Source organism: Ambystoma mexicanum, chromosome 5q (genome assembly GCF_040938575.1).
Source record: "Ambystoma mexicanum isolate Mex_15411 chromosome 5q, UKY_AmexF1_1, whole genome shotgun sequence".
Lineage (NCBI taxonomy): Eukaryota > Metazoa > Chordata > Amphibia > Caudata > Ambystomatidae > Ambystoma > Ambystoma mexicanum.
In genome coordinates this window covers 1140744408-1140766262 of record NC_090933.1, presented here as the reverse complement: position 1 = coordinate 1140766262, position 21855 = coordinate 1140744408, and the positions used below count along the sequence as shown (strand labels likewise).

The 21855-nt window shown below is 44.8% G+C and overlaps 1 protein-coding gene across 1 annotated transcript in view; it reads right to left on the bottom strand.

Annotated features, from left to right (window-relative positions):
• TG (thyroglobulin) overlaps positions 1-21855 on the bottom strand; it is a 1030738-nt gene that overhangs the window by 457466 nt on the left and 551417 nt on the right. The window contains exons 38-39 of the mRNA XM_069622147.1: positions 21604-21697; positions 17722-17881 (exon numbers count right to left, since the gene is read on the bottom strand). Coding sequence (XP_069478248.1) covers positions 17722-17881; positions 21604-21697 — 254 coding nt within the window. The remainder of the gene's footprint in view (positions 1-17721; positions 17882-21603; positions 21698-21855) is intronic.

Below are 21855 nucleotides of genomic sequence, written 5' to 3'. Positions count from 1 at the left end.
CTACGTACTCCAGAACCTAGAACTTATACTTCAGAACCTAAATCAGAGGCCTAAAACCACAAGCTGAGTTCTCTGCAGCAGGCCTCAAATCATTGCAAGCTACTCACAGCCGGGCGAGCTACTTGAATCCCTTGCCAAGAACTTTTGCCAGGACCAGTGCAGAGATCCAGGAGCCGTGCAGAGACCGCTGTATCTGGACAGACCAGACCAGGGCCAGACCAGACCAGACCGTGCAGAACCGCAGACCCAGAGACCAGATCGCTGTGAAGTGCCGCTAGCCTGATTGATCAGATCCGTGACGAGGTCCAGTCCTTCCAAAATATATTGTGAGTACTTAGGTCAGATTGTGACAGAAATAAGCTCTTAGTTTAAATTAATCTAATCCAAACCATTTTAACCTAAGTAGAACAGCCTCCTAGAAATCGTGTCATTTGTCATTTTTAAAGCTGCACAACTGTCACCTGTCAATTCTGCAGCTGCAAGCTGTCACCTGTCATTTTGAGTTCACTTTAAATCCGAAAAACTACCTTTATTTAATCGTCCGTATCTCTGGAACCGTTTGGGATAGGAACGAACCTAGAACCGACTTGCTACTCCTTATACTTTTGCCGTAATCACGATTCACGCACTCGCGAATTTTACCGCGATTTGCGATTTGGTTAAAAATCCAGCCACGTGTAACCATCAGCAGTCATTTCTTTCCTTGCTAAAAATTTGTTTGCCTCTTAATCACCATCTCTGAATCATTGCTAAAGTGAGCCTGAACTCATCCCAAGTATCTCTCACTCACCCTGAACCTCCTAAATGTAATTAAAAGCATTTTCAGCATATTTCTCACTTCATTACCACCACATTCAAAGCACTTGGGCCTGTGTTTTAAAACTCATACCTAAGCTTGCTGGGGGGAACTGAATTTCGTATTGTATTTGATTGCATTCCTGAGAACTGTGTGCTCCTCTTTCCAGCTACTTCCATGTCTTACATTGCATAGGGGAGGGGGGTGAATTGCCAGAGAAAAAGTGATTATATTATCTTTTGCTAAAATCATCTCAAGTATTTCTGTACTGCATTTTATTCCTCATTGCTTTTCCCTTGAAATCATAAAAGTATTTTTGCTACTTGATCCATCCTATACTAACTCCTCATTGATTATAAAGAAGTGTGCTAGTGTCAGATTACCCATTGTTGATTAACATCATATTTATAAGGGCGATATCGATTATTAATTTATTATAAAAGCGTGGTATCTATATTTTGTCTTTTTTCTCAAATAAACCTTTTAAACTTGCAAAACAGAACTATTTCTTGGCTCAGTGGGGTCAGGGGGATTCTAAGAGAGGGGTGTTATATAGGGGTAGTCATCCAGAACTCATGAACTGGACATAAAGATATATCAATAAGGGTTTCCATTCAGTATCCCAGACTCGGCATTGACTTAGCTGTAGTGTTGAATTGAATCTTCTTACAAATTGGGGGCTCGTAGCCGGGGATTCCGGATTAGATCTATCACTTGTGCAGATTAATACAGTGTGCTAACTGACAAGATACATACATCCGGTCGGATCACCACGCTGTGTTACGCTGTAAAGCACTCCTCAAAAGGACGCTCTAAGGGAAAGGTCTGTTTTGCAAAAATAAAATACAAACTTCTGTAAATCAGGAAGGAACTCAAATTCCAGAATGGCGACCTTGGTAGATATGAAAATAGCCAGAGAGCACTTCTTACATAAGCTATTTGTGAGAGGTGAGTGGACTCATCAGGACCAGACGGTCTGGTTGCAAGCAATTGCACCCCAGATCACTGAAACAGGGTCAGATACATGGAGAGACCAGGGTCCCTTACATGTGGCCCTGAGTGAACTATATATGGCCCCTAAGGCCAAGGATGAGCACAACAAGATTGCCAGGGTAGCGGCATATTTATATTTACATATGGGAGCCATGCAGGACAAATGTGCTGAAGGCCAAGATCTGGCGAATAGGCAACTGCTGGCATTACAGAAGGCCCAATCTGATCTACACTCTTCTGAGCAGAGGCTGCACAGAAGCCAGGAGTCCGAAAATGAAAGTAGACAGTACATCATTAAAATAAAGAAGGATATGGATTCCTGCAACAGGAAAAGACGGACCAGGATACCAGAATTCTGGCTTTGCAGAAGGAGCATCAAGACAATCTGGACTCCTGACTGCAGAGCCAGAAAAAGCTGGAGCAACAGATCAATTTCAACAGGGCATGCACAGAGCAGGTAGCCACCCTGCAATTCCAACTAGACAGAGAGAAAGAGGAAAGCAATAAATTGATTTTGAAAGACCTGGATACCCAGGCAGAGTTTGATGAAGAACACCAGAAAGCTGGTGCCTTCCAAAGGCAAAGGGACGACCTGGCGGCACAGATGCAGACTCTTAGTCAGGAAAGGGATACCTTAGGCCAGGAAGTCTGCCACTTAAAAAGGAAAATGGAAGAAAATAACCTGGCCCTCCAGGGACTGGGTGACCTCCAAAAAGAACACCAGAACTTGTTAGAGCACACCAGGAGGGTGGAGGATGCTCTGGCAAGAAAGGAGCAGGCCAATAGGGACACAGCTCAGGAGGTAACCCTCCTGCAGCAGAGACTGGCCCAGTACTCCAGGACCAATCAGGAGGCACAGAGAGAAAATGAGGCTCTCTGTCAGCACAATGATAGGCTCCAGCAACAGGTAGTGATGCAGGAGAGACTGATAGAGTCTAGTAAGGCCTTAACTGAGGAACTGAAAGCGCAGGCTCTTGCATTGCAACAGGGAGCAGGGGCGGATAGAGACCAGGTTCGCTGGGAGAGGGAGACTCCTGAGCATAACTTCAGGAGCCCTAGTACCAGAGGCCTTCATATCTCTCAGTCCCTGGACTCTGCCAACCCCATGTCCCCTGGCGCACATGAGCACCGGGCCACAGGGATGGCAGATTACTATCCAACCAGAAGTATGGGGCTCATAGGCCAGTACCTCCCAGGAATGGAGGGGCGGGCATCCGGATATGGGCACCCAAGCACAGTGCAATTTAGTGGGGAACCCCAGGAGAGTAGGCCCATTAAGGGCATCCTGAAAACTTCTGCCCAGTTAGGTCAGTGGGGGGGGGTACCCATCAAATCCTGGCAGCAAGGAGGAATCTGAAGACTCCTCTGAACGGCGCAGGACACAGGAGACCAGGTCCCCACATTCTGCCAGCCATTCCCAGGCTCGCAGAATCCGGGAAAACCTGGAAGATCAGACAGGAACCTCTGGGAGCAGTGCCTCTGAGTCAGAGGATGAATGGACCAGGGTTATCTGAACCAAAAAGGCCAATAAGGCAAAAAGGGCCTTGCTTAAGGACCCATTGAAGCAAATAAAGGCAATAAGGAGTGTTATCACGCCTTATCATAAGAACGCCAAGTATTCTGTTTGGGAGCACTTAGAGCTGTTTGAGCAAATGATGGAGACTTTTCCTTTGAAGGACAGCCAAAGCTGTATTCAATATGTAAAGTGGACCTTCTCACCAGAGTACTCCAGTTTCTTTGCGGGGCTGGAGGACCAAAATCATTCAAGGTGGTCCACATACAGGGCGGCCATCTTGAAACATTTTTCTGTGCACAGAAATCCCCAAGAGGTTCGCAAGGCAGCCTACAATTTGCAATGTGGGGAGGATCAGGCCCCACAAGAGTTTGTGCAAGAATTAAAGCATGCTTTTGCACAGACCACCAGAAGGGTGCGCACAGACAGCAAAGAGTTTGTCAATACATTTTTCCATGCTCTCCCTAAATATATAATGATCCAGCTCGTGAGAGATTTTCATGAGAAAAGATCTTTAGACTGGGTCATTGAACAGGCTACCCAGATCTCTGAGGTGCAGAAGCCTATCGAAAATAAAAATAACGTGCCGAAAAACCCCAAAACCAACAGCACCCCTGCTGCTGCCAAGGTGGCAGAGGTAAAGGTTTCCCCCGTTTTAGATTTGGAGATGGGGGGGCCTAAAAACCTGCCTGCACCAAATAATTCACAGCCCAGAAGGCCCTCGGGCCAGTCACAGACAGGGAGTCGAGGAGGTAGTCCCACAAATGGGGTCCCCTGCTCCCCTGACTATGTAAGTCCCCGCTATAAGGGAAACCGACCAATCCTGGGTTATGTGTGGACTCCTCCAGCCCAAGGGGGGGGATCCGGCCAAGCACCTAACCCAGGGAACTTCCCTCCCAACTTCCCACAGGAGGGCAGAAATTCTCCAAATCCTGGGCAGAACTTTTTCCCCAGGTATCCACCCAATTTCCAGCCCCAAAATCATCCATCCTTCTTTCCCCAATTCCCTGAGCCCAGACAACCTAATCCGGGAGAGGGGAGGCCAAGGGTGGAGGGGTACCAAAATCTTCCCAACCAGGGGTACTACCAGAGAAGGGATAGCTACCCTTCCCGGGATCAGCCCAGGGGAGAAAATAGAGCCCCGTATCAGCCTGAGCGGGTTTCACAACTTGAGCGCCAGGTCCAAAATATGGCATGAGATCTGGGTCGCATACTGAGGGCTCAACAGAACCCTCAGATGAGCATGCCACCGCAGAATGCCCCAAACTCGGGACCTGGTGCTCCAGAACAATGACGGGGGCAGCACCCCGATAACCCACCGGTTCCCAGGGAGAAGGCGCAAGGGGAAGGGGGGTGTAAAGCCTTGGAGGAAGCTTCCTTCCCAACTTGTAAACAGCCCCTGGAAAACCAGGAACCGGAAACAAAATCTCCTGCCCCTGAAAGCCTGCCTCCCAAGGAGCAGAGGGGGGGTAGGAGAAACAAAGGACCCAAACAGACCCACTTTGTGGAGGAGGTACAGGTCTTCCAATTTGAGGGAGAGGGATCCTCAGAAGATCCTGGGAAAAGGATCTTCTCCTTCAGAGATGGGGGAACTCCTCCCAAAGAAAAATGGGTCCCAAGGGATTCCAATCCAGACTGGGGAGATATGGAGACTGAGCTACCGCCGCCCATCATCTCATCCCAGAACCCACAATACCTAAATCCCCTGGTTCAAACCCATCCTGGTGACTGCCTCCAAAAAGGGGGGGGTGGACCAGAACCGGAACCAGGGGAACCCACAATGGCTCTGATCTCCAGTTGCCAACTTTTTCTTTCAGATTCCCCAGGCTCTCCACAGAATTCTGCCCAAATCACTTCGCTAGCAATGTCCAAAACCAGAAAGTTAGCCCACCAGTTGTCCAAAAATGTGCATTATCTGTGCCCCCTTGAGGGGAAGGAGGGAAGATACCATGCCCCGGTACAAGTACAAGGGTAGGGTACAATTTTGGCACTGGTAGACACTGGATCCCAAGCTACCCTTCTGTCCAAAAGGGCCTTTGAGGAACTAAATGCAGGAAGGGGGGAGAATTACCGAATTCCTCTCACCTCTCTTCCTGGACAACTGCAGAACTTTGACGGGAAGGAAATTCCCGTTGAGGGGACTGCAGACTTGGACATTAAAATTGGGCAACACAAGGTGAAACACCCGGTCATAGTAGTGACTCCAGAGGGCACCCCTTGTTTACTAGTGAATGAACTCCTGAGAAGGTTGTCACCCCTAATAGATTGTGTAAACAAGGTCCTCTGGACCCAGACTAGCCGACCAATAAAATTAAAACAGAGTGTCAACCATGTTAGTTTAAACAGCACCTGCCACATGGTTGAACAAAAATCTGACCAAGTAGAATTTCACTTCCAGAACAACCAAACTCCAGACGTGACAGTAATAGCAGTAGGACAACAGACTAGTGATGGGGGGTCCTCTCTATTTCTGAAAATCAACCTTCCTTCCAGTTTAAGGTGGTATTCCACACTGGAAGGAAACACTCTGAAATTCTTTACTAATCCACAATCAGAAACTCCCACTCCTATAGTCCAGAAAGATGTGAAGTCAGCTCAGAGCCTGGCTGATATTCAGCAAATTGGAGAGCAGTTGTTCATCCCTGTTCAGTTAAATGATGGGAAGGACTCTGTTCTCGCTCGAGTGTGTGTGAACAACGGTAAGAGCTTCATCAGCGAAGCCATGTTCCGCCAACTCCAAAAGATCCAGCCATTCCCACATTCAAACTGATAGACAAATGGGAAATGGACCTGGAAGCACCTAATTCCAAACATCTCCTGCCAAGCAGGTGTATGCTCAAAATCTCCATTGGCAACAAGAGCATAGTCCATAATTGTTGGGTCGTGCGAGACGTCACTGCCGCCTTTTACTTAGGCAGTGACATTCTCAATCGCTTTGCCATTAGTTTGGACCTAATAAACTTCAAAGCTTGGTCCCGATTAGCGGATAATCCCATGGGCTTTGATGATCCAGAAAAAAGCATTTAGGTCAGCTCAATTGCTACCTTATGCAGTTGAAATTCAGATCAAAGAGGAAGTCACCATCCCAGAAAGGACCCGACAATTCTCCCTGGAAGTGAAAGTTAAAAGAGGACAACATTTGAAAAACCCTGATGCTTACATACATCTAAACGCTTCTCTCCAACAGCAAGGGTTGGGGGTAAACCCAACTCCATTAGTCAACATAGAACATGACACCATTCTAATAGAGGTGGATAACAGCGACTTAAAGAGTATTACTCTAGCCGCAGGCATCATTATTGGAATGGCGGTTGATGACCGACATTTTTCCATTGATTTAGGAAATGAACTGTTAGGACCAATCCCCAAGGACTGTTTTGACAGTGACAGTGATGACAATACAACACCAGACAGGATTTTTACCCGGCATGGGGGGAACTTCCTGGTGTACACTTCCTGCCCTTATGGTAAGGAAGATGTGACTTGTGACTTCAGGAGGGATGAGGTGATTTTCCAGGTCCATGAGGATTGCCTTTCCCACCTGAGGCCTCCAGTCCAAATCAGCACTCTGACCAGGGACTTCTCCACCCAGCTGGAGGAGGCCGCTGAGATAGCCAAACCAGAAGTCTTTCCAGGCTTCAGGCAGATGGTGGAAGAGAGAGTCAACCTAGCTGATGCCTGTGTGACTCTGGAACAAAAGCAAAAGTTGAAACAAGTTTTCTTGGATTTCCAAGATCTCTTTGCGGTAGACTCATATGACTGTGGCCGCACCGACATCCACACAACAACAATCCCCACGGACCCTGACATGACTCCAGTGTTTGTGAAGCAATATCGCTTGCCTCTCGCATCAATGGAGTCCCTTAATGAAATAATTAAGAACCAGGAGTCCCGGGGAATAATCCGTCCAGTTCACAGCACCTTCAATAACCCGGTGCTGGGAATATTGAAGCCAAACGGCCAGTGGAGACTCTGCGCCGACCTTAGGGAGCTCAACAAACGGGTCCATACTTCCCGATGGCCTCTTCCCTACATTGACCAAGGGCTGGCCCAGATTCAGGGGTCACAGGTATTCACAGCAATAGACCTGACCAATGGATACCGGACCGTGCCTGTCAGTAGGGAGGACCAATACAAACTGGCTTTTACCTTTGGGGGCCACCAGTACACATGGACCCGGACTCCCTTCGGAAACCTCAACTCCGGCAATGAATTCAACATTTTCCTACATAAGGCCATGCCCGACCTGGGTGCGAGGGGTAACCTGGCTTATGTAGATGATGTCCTCATCAAAAGTTCATCTGTGGAGGAACACATAGCGGAGATCCGTTATGTTCTGACACAGTTGAGGGCCGCCGGAGCAAAACTTTCCTTTCAGAAAGCACAGTGGTGTAGAACCCGTGTTAATTTCTTGGGGCATGAGATTACTCCTCAGGGTCTCTGTCCCCAAGAAAAGAAAGTGGAAGTACTCAAGAAACTGAAAGACCCCACAACTCTGCGGCAACTAAGGAGCCTCCTTGGACTGACTAATTACAGCAGAAAGTTCATTGAAGGCTACTCAGAGATCACTAGACCCCTGATTCATCTCTTGAAGGGGGGGTCAAGTGGGAATGGGGTCCAGAACAATCCGAGGCAGTAAGACAACTCAAAAGAAGCCTCTCACAAGCGCCTTGCCTAGCTTACCCTGTCAGAAACAAGGAGTTCTTCCTGGAGACGGGGTTCTCTAATACGTGCTTGACGGCAGTATTATACCAAAAGCATGACAAGGTCAATAAAGTAATCTCCTATGCGAGCAAAACTTTATCCTCTGTGGAGGAAAAATTCAACGATTGTGAGAAGGCACTCCTGGCAACGGTGTGGGCATTGAAGAATTACCGCCCGTTTATCCAGGGGGAACACATCATAGTGGAGACTCCACACCAGCCTCTGCAATATCTCCAAAGTGACAGAATCCGGGCCGGAAATGTGAGTAATTCCCGAATTACTTCCTGGATTCTGTCAATGCAAGGCTTTCCTGTGGAGGTCAGATATGGCCAAACAAGAAGAGTCCCCTCGCGCAAGGTCTGGCTGACTTGCATGATTGTGCCAGAGAAAACTGTCTCGAGGACGAAAGTCTAAAAATCAAGGACAACATGGAGGCATACCTTAATTCCCCACACAAAGTCTTTGAAGAAGACAAGTGTGAGGGAATGCCCACTGTCTATGTGGATGGATGCTCTTACCATGTTGACAACGACGGGGAGAAAGAACTGGTGGCTGGCGTAGGGAATGCATGGGTGAAGGAGTTCCCAGAACCCTCCGCTGGATACAAAATTGGTCCCCGAAGTAGTCAGGTGGCAGAATTGATGGCTGTGCATCAGGCCATCCTCACTGCTGTCCAGCATCAACTCCACGAACTGGTCATAATCACAGATTCGGATTATGTACGGAACGGGTTCGTGGAGCACCTGGTCAACTGGAAAACCAGAGGCATGTTATGCGCTAATAACAAACCCCTGAAACATGGGAAGTTAATCCAAAACATTGGATGATCTGGTCACCTCGAATGGGATGACCATCTACTGGAAGAAGATAAAGGGTCATTCCAAAGTAGAGGGACCAGACAAAACTGGAAATGACTTAGCTCATCAGCTGGCCAAAACCGGGGCCATCCAAGGGGATCTAATCGAAATAGAGTCCCTGTTGGGGGAAATCCACGTCACCGCTATCACTAGGTCCCAGACAAATGCTCACAATGATCTTTCAACTGCACAATGGAGTAAGGAGACCCCTGATGCTGATTTAATTACAGCTCAGAAGGGGGATCCAATTATTGGTAAGTTTTACCAACACCTTGAGGACCCTGAGAACTTTCCCCTGACGGATACCGATTACATTGGGAAAGAGGACCTAAGAGTGTTGATGAAATGTCCAAAAATGTTCTGAATCCAAGACGGTTTGTTGGTAAGGAAATCCCAAGCTGGCCATGATCAGTGGGTGGTTCCTACCTCATTCCGAAGCCTGATGTTAAGTCACACCCATGATGCGGCCACCGCCGGTCATAGGGGGTTTCACACAACACTGGAAATCTTAAGAGAGGTTGCATACTGGCCACACATGGGGCAGGACCTCGACCAATACTTGAAGGGGTGTCTTGTGTGTGCACAATTTTCAGCCATCATCCCTCACACACCGTGCGCCTCTCCAAAAGAGGGGGATGACACTGCCATGGTCAGATTTGCAAATTGACTTTGTAGGCCCCGTGATTCGCTCTGCTAGGGGGAATAAGTACATGTTGACGGTGACATGCTTGTTTACCAAGTGGGTGGAATGTCTCCCAGCCCCAAATTGCAAGGCAGAAACTGCAGCTGCCCTGATGATTAACCACATCTTTTCCCGTTTTGGTCTACCTCAAAGGATTGAGTCAGACAGAGGTAGCCACTTCACCAGTGAAGTAATGACAAAGATGTGGGAGATACTGGGGGTCAAAAGAAAGCTACATATTGCTTATAGGCCAGCTTCCGGACAATTGTGAGCATCTTAAAAAAGTTTGTGGCAGATTCTGGGCCAAGTTAGGATATCCGATTACCTCTGGTCCTAATGGCCATCAGATCTACCCCTTCATCTGCAACCAAAATGTCGCCATTTGAGTTGATGACTGGACGCAAGATGGTGCTTCCCCAGCATTTACTCTACAGAACCCAAGAGCAAACGTTGATAAATGCCTCCACAACTCATGAGTATGTGGAGAATTTAAGGAAACACCTTCAGCATGCTTTTGCCTATGCTCAGCAGAATCTAGAAAGATCAGCCGAGAGCATGAAGACCCACTATGATTTAAAAACTACCCGAAAGGAATATAAGGTGGGTGATCGGGTCTATCTATACAATTTCCAAAGAAACCGGGCCAAACAGAGAACATTTTTGCCTACATGGAAGGGACCGTTTGAAATTATAGACAAGATCTCCCCTGTGGCCTACAAGATCCGCATCCCCAAAGGCGGTTTGGCAGAGGGGGAAGACAAGTGGGTACATATAAATCAGCTAAAGTGTTGCCATCCCAGGCACACTCTGCAGCAACTGGAGGAGTCCTCTGCAATACCAGAGGGGACCGCTCCAGATTAATTCAGTTCCAACCCTAAAATATCCCACATATAGTCTCTAAAATATTATACTCTTGTAAGCCACTGTCTTTGAATGATAACTTGTATCTCAAAAGTAAAATGTTAGGCATGTTAAAGTATAAAATGTATATGTTTGCCACACCATTAATAGTGGTGGAAAAATGTCTACGAATAGGTATTGCAGCTTTTCCTTTGTCGTCCTAGGAGAAAGAAAACCTGGAGACTGACCAAGGAGGACGACCGGGAGCCGAGACCCGAGGGGCCCAGGGTACGGCCCAATCCTCCCATCAGGACAAGCAAGGAGAACTGGTTGATCGACTGGAGGGAGAAAAAGATGCTGAACTGTGCCACCTACAGGATTGGAAGAAGATAATGGGGACATACCAGCGCAAGGGCTCAAAACCTCCTTTGCACCCGACTTCCCCTTGACTTGAATCAAAGCGCAGTCGGGCGGGGGGATTTGTAATGGGTTTTGACCCATGTTGAATCAATAGACTGGGTAGATGTGGGGATGAGCTGTCGCCGCCCATTATTCTATCCCAGAACAAAATAAATCAATAGACTGGGTGGATGTGGGGATGAGCTATCGCCGCCCACATTCACGCCAGAATAGGAGAAATGCGCAGTTGGCACGAGACCACTCCAAAGATACAACCTTCTTGTGGGGAATTCTTTTTCTTAATCCCAAAAATGGTTGCATTACCAGTACTCACCACTATCAGAAAGCCAGCGTTTTAAAACCACCAGATTTTTGTGTAAAACTGAACAAAAGAAACAAAACCAGACCAAGGAAAGACTTGCTAAGAGGTGGATACAATGTAAAACTATATTCTGAAATGACTTGAAGGAAGTAATTATTTAATGTATATGTAAAAATTGTCAGTTTGATTTGAATGTAGAAAACTGGGAACAAAAAGTGACATTTAGCTGAAACCTGGTTTAATGAAACTGAATTCTGCCTGACAACTACCCCCGACAGGAGTTGATACTGGATCAACAGCTGTGTTCCCAGGCCTGGCTGCCAGGCCTGGCTGCATCCTGAGGTCACATGGCCCTGTTGATTAGATTAGGGGTGGAGCAGCTGGGGACTACAGGGAGTTGAACAAAGGCCTGTCCTGGACTCAGGCAAATGTTATATTGGGGGGCCGTAAAGTGGCTTCCTCTTAGGGGAAACTGGGAGGGGCAGTGCCTCTGCTAGCAGCTGAGCTTGGGGGAAGTGGATAAACCAGTTATTTCACCCTATGATGTGGGAAGCCACACCCCTCTTTGACCAGGGCATCATTTTAAAAAGATAGATAACTCAAAGTGCGGACTTGTCAGAATTATATAAGTAATATCATTATTTTTGTGATTTTTCTGTGAACATTTTGAGATGCGTTAGGACCCTGTGGTGTATTCTGGGGGGTTGCTAGCGGAAAATAGGGTCTCACTCCAAATGTCTGCATGTTAAAAATCTGACACTTCACCAATTAATGTCCATACTCCTTGCGCACATGTGTGTAAATTTGGGTAAATGTCCGATATTGCAAAACCAGTTAAAAAGCGCAAAATGTTGTCATTTTTTAATGCAAGCCCCCAGGAAGATCAGAGGCGGACAAGCATGGACCATAAGGAATATATAATGTGCACATGTAATTTCAACAAATTGTATATCTGGGAAGGATGTATTTGAATCAAATATAGATTTGTGGGCAAACTGACAAGGGGAGGTTCCTCTGACCATAAAACCTACAGCATCACTCTGACTCACATTTCCTTCCCCCAATCAAGGGAGAGAGGAGGAATTGGCCAATGATAAGTGAGAGGGGCAGGTTTAGTTATGACCAACGCACACACCCCCTTTTCAAAACACATGAAAAGAGACTGCTGGGACAGGTAGAGACATTCAAATCCAGTTGCTGCGGAGCGTTTTGCCGGACCACGCAACATCCAGAAGATACCAGTTCCAGACAGACTCCAGCTACATACTCCAGAACCTAGAACTTATACTTCAGAACCTAAATCAGAGGCCTAAAACCACAAGCTGAGTTCTCTGCAGCAGGCCTCAAATCATTGCAAGCTACTCACAGCCGGGCGAGCTGCTTGAATCCCTTGCCATGAACTTTTGCCAGGACCAGTGCAGAGATCCAGGAGCCGTGCAGAGACTGCTGTATCTGGACAGACCAGACCAGGGCCAGACCAAACCAGACCGTGCAGAACCGCAGACCCAGAGACCAGATCGCTGTGAAGTACCGCTAGCCTGATTGATCAGATCCGTGACGAGGTCCAGTCCTTCCAAAATATATTGTGAGTACTTAGGTCAGATTGTGACAGAAATAAGCTCTTAGTTTAAAATAATCTAATCCAAACTATTTTAACCTAAGTAGAACAGCCTCCTAGAAATCGTGTCATCTGTCATTTTTAAAGCTGCACAACTGTCACCTGTCAATTCTGCAGCTGCAAGCTGTCACCTGTCATTTTGAGTTCACTTTAAATCCGAAAAACTACCTTTATTTAATCGTCCGTATCTCTGGAACCGTTTGGGATAGTAACGAAATTTAGAATCTCAGCTTTCCAACGAACCTAGAATTTTATTTTTACCGCGATTTGCGATTTGGTTAAAAATCCAGCCACGTGTAACCATCAGCAGTCATTTCTTTCCTTGCTAAAAATTTGTTTGCCTCTTAATCACCATCTCTGAATCACTGCTAAAGTGAGCCTGAACTCATCCCAAGTATCTCTCACTCACCCTGAACCTCCTAAAGGGAATTAAAAGCATTTTCAGCATATTTCTCACTTCATTGCCACCACATTCAAAGCACTTGGGCCTGTGTTTTAAAACTCATACCGGTTTTCTCTAAGCTTGCTGGGGGGGAGCTGAATTTCGTATTGTATTTGATTGCATTCCTGAGAACTGTGTGTTCCTCTTTCCATCTACTTCCATGTCTTACATTGCATAGGGGAGGGGGGTGAATTGCCAGAGAAAAAGTGATTATATTATCTTTTGCTAAAATCATCTCAAATATTTCTGTACTGCATTTTATTCCTCATTGCTTTTCCCTTGAAATCATTAAAGTATTTTTGCTACTTGATCCATCCTATACTAACTCCTCATTGATTATAAAGAAGTGTGCTAGTGTCAGATTACCCATTGTTGATTAACATTATATTTATAAGGGCGATATTATATTTATAAGGGCGATATCGATTATTAATTTATTATAAAAGCGTGGTATCTATATTTTGTCTTATTTCTCAAATAAACCTTTTAAACTTGCAAAACAGAACTACTTCTTGGCTCAGTGGGGTTAGGGGGATTCTAAGAGAGGGGTGTTATATAGGGGTAGTCATCCAGAACTCATGAACTGGACATAAAGATATATCAATAAGGGTTTCCATTCAGTATCCCAGACTCGGCATTGACTTAGCTGTAGTGTTGAATTGAATCTTCTTTCAGTATACTCTAAAAGGGAATAGATGAAATCTTAGCCTTTTTATTTGTGATAGTACCAAGGGGGGTATATAAAGTGACTGTAAATTCTAGGAAATATAGAGAGTATAAAATAGGTCCAATGATGTGTATATTGAGAAATCCTGGACTCCTCCTGTGCCATGCGCAAGCACACAATGGAAGCCAAAATAATATGTACACTTTGTACATATGTAATTGAAGTCTTTCCCTGGTTACATCACTACGCAGAGTCCTGTTATTCGTGTTTAACCACTCAGGAGAAAGGTAACAGGGATATTAAATGATACCCACTTTTGCACATCAATACATTAGAAGCCCCATTGAAGGGAATCTAGTGAACATACAGGTTAAACGTGCTTTTTTCTTTTTGCAAGCAATGTAAATGTGGGAATATCAAGTAGCCTGTTTTTAAATTGAATTTCCAAGAATGCTGTTTTTGCGATGATCACATGTCTATTGGGTAGAGAGGATGTGTTTATTACAAAAGTGTACTGTCAGGTAAATGTAGCATTGACAATTGAATTGACCAGCAGTGTATTGATTATTCTTCAATGAAAGAACATGCAACATTGGGATTTCATAGATGTATTGTGTGTTTATAATTAAATCGATTTAATTATTTATATTGTCAATAAATAGACCTTCTATGCAATCCTGTGTGTTTCATGTCCCAAAAGGGGAGTGGGGGCGGGGGGCTGTAGGGAATCATACTGTTAAACTGGCATGTCTCCGGTTCAGAACATTTAGATTAAAATTGTGCTGCTGGCAAGTTGTCACACGATTAAAACATCCTCCAATAACTTGCTGGAATTATCAGGGAAAGCAAAGTCCTATGTATCATTTGCAAATAAAACTGTATGCGTATTTTGCAGATACTATGAAAGAAAGAGTTTTAATACAGTGAACGACAAGTGGCAGAAGTGCAACTTGAATGTCTAGTGTTATTCCGAACTTAAGATATACACAGAGTTTTAATTATGTATATGGCTGCATGTGCATCAGTATGATGAGGTTTAAGCAGCCAGGGTTTTTCATTTTTGTAGACAACTGTATAAAGCTTGGCAAACACCTTTGATTCAAGTATTAAGATACATTTGATTTTTGCCCATAATTGTGGAGTGGGACAGTATACTAGGGGGAATTAGATCAAAGCGTTCACTTGATGTAGAAGCCATCCTTTAATCAAAATATATTTTATAACACCTGCAAAAAATGCAGATACATATTAGCTAAAACGTCAGTACTTGAAAAACATTGCACACACAAAACGAGGACCCATTACAGTTATTTCTGCATACTTCTAAAAGTATGATTAAATAGGCAGCAATTTTGGTAGATTCATAATTAATCCGTCCTCCTCCAGACTATTGGGATGTTTAGAGCAAACAGATCGCAGAAGCAGAGAACATGTTTTTGTTCATGCTTGTTTTCTGCCCCACCCCCACATTACTTTCCTGGGTCACTTTCGACTTGCGCCCTAAGATTGGGACTCCTTATTGAATCTATTAGCTGGCAGCAATATCTGGAACTGAAATTGGTAAACTTTGCTGAATGATTGTCAGGGCAATCGTCAAATGGGGTAGTGAAAGGGTGAGATAGGCTTAGAGTGGCTGCAACGTCCCTCTTTGTGGAAGAATGGCATGCTGCCGGTGTATCCTAGTCAGACGATGGTGGCTGGTGCGTGTCATGGTATACAAGCCTATGACGAGTAACGCTTCTGCCGTACGTATTGAAAGTGTGGCCATAGTTGAGTCTAGTCTAGTGGGCATTAACCTGTCTGGAAGAGAGTGGCATTGATCAATAAGGATTTGAGAACACAATTCTTCATTGAGTATGTCTATGAGGAGCTATTCCGAAACACAAAAATGTATTGTTTCTGCTCAACCAGGCGTGTTATTAATCAAAGTGTTTTCCTTCTTAATTAAGTTGAAACTGATTGAAAAATTCTAATGAAATGGTATTTTAATGGCGGGATTTGTTGATCCCTTTTATAATCACTGAGTTTTGTCTCAATTGAAGGTTTATGAAATAATGAGATTTGGAGTTTAGGTTTTTACGGGTATTAGTTCTGTATTTTATGTATACCATTTATGTGAAAGTCGTTATATATTCTGTATAAGGTTTGAAATAAATCAGTACAATAGAAACAACAAAAAACAAAAATAAAGATGCAGCTTTTCTCCAATTGCCATCAGCCTGTTTCCCTTGCAGTTACAGAAGCTGCCAGTAGAAATATTCCCACATAGACGAGAGATTGTGAGAAGTATGCAGGCTGAGCATCTGTACCTTCATCTTCTGTAGGACACAGTCTAGCAACAATCTGATTGTATGGGAGTTTGATGGTAACAACTGGCAAATCATGTGTGCACCCAAGCATTTGATGTCAATACCTCATAATGATGTAACCACTTGGTAATTTGATGTGGGGTATAAAAAGGTTGTTTTACTTAAGAAGCAGTTCCCCAATGAAAGGCACTCTCAGCATCATCAGGCAGACAACTGTTTATGATTGGGAGTCCCACTATTATATTTTTAACCACACAATAACACTGCACAAAAGTAAAACAAAAACAATGTACCCAAGATCAGAGAAACAAAAGAAGCTGAAAGAAACATCCAACAACTCTAGTTCCAATTTATACAGTTCGACAATCTTCTACAAATAAATGGCACTATAACAGAGCGTTCACCATGAAACACTCTTTCTGCATCCCGGAGCACATAGTTGCAAGAGATCTAGCAGAGAGCTAAAAGACTCAAAGACCAGACCTAAAAAGAGGATGTAATGTTGGCAAAACATGCTGGAAAAAACACACAAATTAAAATCCTCATGAATGACGTTGTAATTAAGCAGTGTATTGGTTAATGACGCACCAGTATCATAGCATGTTTTTAGCAACACTACAAAGTAGTATTTTGATAAGAAAGTTGCTTGCAGTCTCTGCACACTCTAAGATGCAAAACAAAGGGCCTCATTGTGACTTTGGTGGTAAATCAGTGGTAAATCTAATGACCATTACCACTACTTGATCCAGGATTACAAGTGTTAGTCCCCATTTTTGGAGTGCCCAGGACTATGTGGCGATTTCTGGTTAATTTACTGTGAGTGGTAATCTGCACGTTAATTCTGACAGTCTTTGATGGCAAAGTGGATGATTAATCATCCGTTTTACCGCCATACCTCGCGGTACTAAGGTGCACTTATGTAACAGTAAAGTGGCAGTAGTGGAATTACTGACATCTTGCCACTTTTTTTGCCACGCTGCCATACTCTTAATGAGGCCCAAAATATCAATATTTTTCACATGACATGTTAGGGGCAGTGGTCGAAGTGAGCGGGAGCGGTTGAGAATGGTGCTCCTCTACTTTTTTTTATTAAGTTTTACCGTTCCTATACTTTTATTTTAAAACCGTTCCGCAATGGTTTCGTTTTAAAATAAAAGTATAGGAAGAAGTTGAAACTTGCACTTTTACTGCAACGCAGTCAACGTTTCTTTAAGCAGCAGGTGCATGTGTTTGGGGGTTTGTACTGCGCGTAGCAGGGGGCGTGGTGATGTGGTTTGTGGGGAGTGGGTGCTGGCCAGCAGGGAACATAGTTCCACTACTTCTTTTTGTACACTTCGATCACTGGTTAGGGGCGAGAGTCAAATGGTTAATAAGGGGATTTAAACCATTGTTGGTGTGTGATGCATGTGCGTTTTTCTTGCACACTAAAATGCAACTCGACAATCCCCATGACAGGTGATTTGCTCCCGGGATCTTCTATCAGGTTGGACTTAAATTCTGAATTTGCTCCCAAAAACATCCAAACTCATTAAAAGATCATCCAGCAGCAAGACTATTGGGATTAAAGTGAGAAACTGACCTGTGGTAAGGAACCCGAATATTCCCGCCCTGTAACTTGCAGTCACAACGATGACATCCCCCACGGCGGCCAGGTATGATCCGTCCACCAGCGCTTGCAGGTTCCCGCTGTAGTCACTGGGACTGTTGTGAAAGAAGAGTAGGACTGGTGCATTTCTGCCCTGAAAACATCAAATATAAGGACTTAAGCGGCAAAGATACATACATGTGCTGCTCAACCGTACATTGATATTGTTAACTTAGCGACAGCTAAAAGACAGCAAGGAGGGGTACTGATCATTAGTAAGCTACTGAATGATAGCAAGCATCGCATTACGTTTGAATCGCATCACTGCAAACTGTCAAGTACAGAAAGGGTGAATGCTCTTGCTGTCGACTGACTGTGACCCTGCAACGCCTGTTGCCTTTCACTTCTGTGATCGCGAACCCGCGACGCAGGTCCTTTCCTTTTTTTTTTTTCCCTTTTTTTTTTCAGGCCCAGCTGCGGGGGACTCCCACTCAACCCTCAGTCACAATATAGTGAGCAAGGGTGCGGGGGACACCCACGCAGCCCCTGCCACTGAATGGGTGATTTGGTAGAACTTTTTGGCTGTTCAGTATTTTCGAACGAGCCAGAATTCGGCCAAATCTCCCATTCGGTCATTTTTTCGCTGTCATTTCAGCCGATTCCCAAAACAACATCTAAAAAAGCTGGAAATCATCACCAAAAATAAGATAGGCCTGAAGCGGTCATAAAAAGTATAAAACCCATAACCAGTTCATGGTCTATAAATAGTTAAACACCACTGCACGTGCTTAGCTGCTGCATGTGCAGAAAATTGTGTCCTGTGTCAGGTTTATTTTGATCACCAGTGATAATTTCCCACTATTGCCAGGACCATCATTATTTAGATACCCTATCTTACCCCCTGGCACGGCATATTTTGCTATGCTATGTCCCAAAACATCACCAAATGGCATCAAGCTAATGGGCATTCAGAAACCATTATGGTTGGTGCTGCATAATGGACCTTCAAAACCAATGACACTATATTTGAGAATTCACTGGTCACAATTCTTCAACCAGGCATTGCAACTTCTATTTCTCCAGAGCAAGGAAAGCAGGGAAATGTAGTCCTTCAGGAAGATATCAATAAAGATATCCCCTAGGAAAAACATAAAAATGCATGTTTGTGAGCCATAGGCGTGAAGAACTATAACCGCTCTGCAGTCATTGCTGATGGCATGTGGGTCATGCACATATGCCTGCAGGAATATTGCATGTGGGAGGATGAGGAGTATGTATCGCCGTGCAGATGCAGCAGCATGGAGAGTCAAGAATCAGAGCTCCCAGGATATTTTTGTCAGATGCTGTATGTATGCAGCAGAACTAGCATGAAGAGATGGCTCAAGCTCCTAGGAGCAACAAGACATCATTGTTGTGGCTTCCCCAATGGTGCCGCAGCGACTTAGCACAGAAGAGTGAGCCAGTTCTTTGTAGCATGTTTTGCTTATTGTGGTTCAGAATATGCCAGGCACGTGTGGAGCATGCCATAGTTGCCATCCCTCTCAATCTCCTGCTCTCATGACCGATGATGTGGAAAGGCCAAAGTACTGAGAGCAAACACTTACTCCGGCAGCTGGACCAGTCAAAAGACACCCATGCCTAGGGCAATCCCTCAGCTACCACTTACTGTGGTATTGCCACTGTGATGGCGACAACGGGTCTTATTAGAAGTTTGCCGTTAACCCACCAGTCATTTCGGTGGTATACTGTCAAATGGACCTACCTTTACCGGTGCCCGATATCCTGGAATATCTGGGATATTACAGGTGCCGGCAACAGCGGTAAGTCCCCATTCCATTGAGTCCCATAAGACTCCATGGGTGGAATTGCCAGTATTACCGGCATCGGCAACACCGGGGCGGGTAATACCAACTGTTTTTTGCCATTGGGAGCCAGATTTACCTCTAGCTCTTCCCTTGAGGTCAATCAATCAACCCCCACTGGCAAACTTGTAGTTGGTCGGTCCAGAAACAGGCCTGTAAACGGAATTACCGGCACATTAATTCTGATTCGCCAAACTTGCAATGAAGACCAACGCCTAGACAAAAACCATCTGTGTAGCCCTGTTTTACAGTGTGGTGCCTCTTCTATTAGTCCACTGTAGCTCCTCCCTCAACTCCTCAGGATTTCGATGTGGGTATATAATATGACCCTGAACAATCATAACATCTCCTTCCTCCAGAGGCAGAATTCATCACTGCTGTGAAAACAGCCCCTCACTACTATGAACTCTATTGTCTGGAGCAGCTTGTGAGGGCCACCTAATGGGTATTACCCAAATTGACCTTTTACAATTGACCTTTTGTCGTAATTATCCTAATTATAGTGGTCCTAATTGACCTTCTGCACAATTGACCTTTATATTATTTTAGTTATTTTGTATATGTATTGGGTTGGTTTTGGATTATAAATAATATAAGGGAATTGGGTGGGGGTTGCAGGGGGTTTTGGATTGGGTGGCGGTTGCGGGGGGTTTCTCCCCGCATATTTTTCCTAATTGACCTTCTAAATTAGGTCAATTCTCCCGAGGTCAATTCTCCCGAGGTCAATTGTGAAAAGGTCAATTAGTATACAACCCTCTATTGAGCGCCACTTTTCTGCAGTTAGACACTGCCTTAGCGTATTCAACATCACCCACATCAACATTTATTCCCACCGTGAATGTTTTTTTTGTGCCTTCTAGTTTACCACGACATGAGGTTTGACCATTCTAGAGTTAAGAAACCCAGGTGATGGGGGCCACTCTTTTAAAAAAACATCAAAATCATAAAGCTTACAGGAAAGATTTGATCAGTGTGACCGACTAATTGATCATAACTAATGCTACTTTCATGTAGAAATATTTCTATCGTGGATAACCAGAGATCGGATGGCTAGTGGTCTAATAGTAATACTTCCAAATTAAAGTTTCTTAATTTCCTGTGAAACAGCTGGAAACAAATGTCAGTTTCTGGCCACACTCAAAACTAATGGAAGAAGGTGTCTGTGCCCTCATCTGCCAGTGAGCTCTGCATGGTATGTAAGAGTAGACGAAATGAAGTAGATTAACTCAAGTCCTCTAGCAACTGATGACGCCGGGACCATCGAGCCATGTAGACGTGATGTCTTTGATGCCCTGGTTGTTAGTCCGAGCAGTGCATGGTGAGGTTGCGAGTTATGGCTTACAATAACTGGGGAATTTCTTTGTCTTTTTGATTTTGTGACCATAAGGTCCCTTTAACAACGTTTTTCCTCTGAATTTCAAAGGTTTTTATTAGAGAAACTTAACCATTACATCCCTTTAACAAAGTTATGTCATTAAATATATATATCATAGGAGGCCATATTTGTGCACTGCATATAGGTACTCATTTGTGGATCCCCAGCCCTCCACCCTGTGCACGTGCATGGGTAAATGACCACCAGTGTCTAGATGAGTAGCTCTTACAGAATCACAGACTTCCAGCTGACACCTGTAATGACCAATGATGTGCCAGTCACTAGAGTGACTAAGGAGAGAGCCTCCACCTGCTCACACAAGTGGCACTGGAGTACTGTAGTGCACTGAAGGCTGGGAACAAGCCACCATTTCAACTTTGAACTTTGTCATACAACACACTCCTCTTCCATGCGATATAGTGTGAATGTCAAGCACAGCGCCTCCTACAGGCCCTGTGTCCTTCTGCAGCGCTGCATATGCAGGCACAACAGTTCAGCTTTGCAACAGCTGCTCCCGGCTACCCCATGGCATCACTTCTAATCATCCAGAGGGAATGGCTTTGCTAGTGCCGATGTATTCGGCTAAGAATAAAACACTGCAAATTGAGATAACGGCAAGAATATATAAAGACTACTCACAGCAGTGTCAGGAACATACACATTCAAATATAAACAATCTTCGCTAACAGATGAATACTGAGCCTTTCCATCGCCAGGCTGCCAACAGGTGGCCCTGAAAAACAAATATCACACGGATTAGAACAGGTTTAAAGTGACAAAGGGTCGTCTCCACTAGACAGTTTTCAATAGCCACCATGAAGAAGACACTGGGCCTCATTATGAGTGTGCCGGTGCAGTAGTAACGTGCCGGTATTACCGCATTTAGGCACA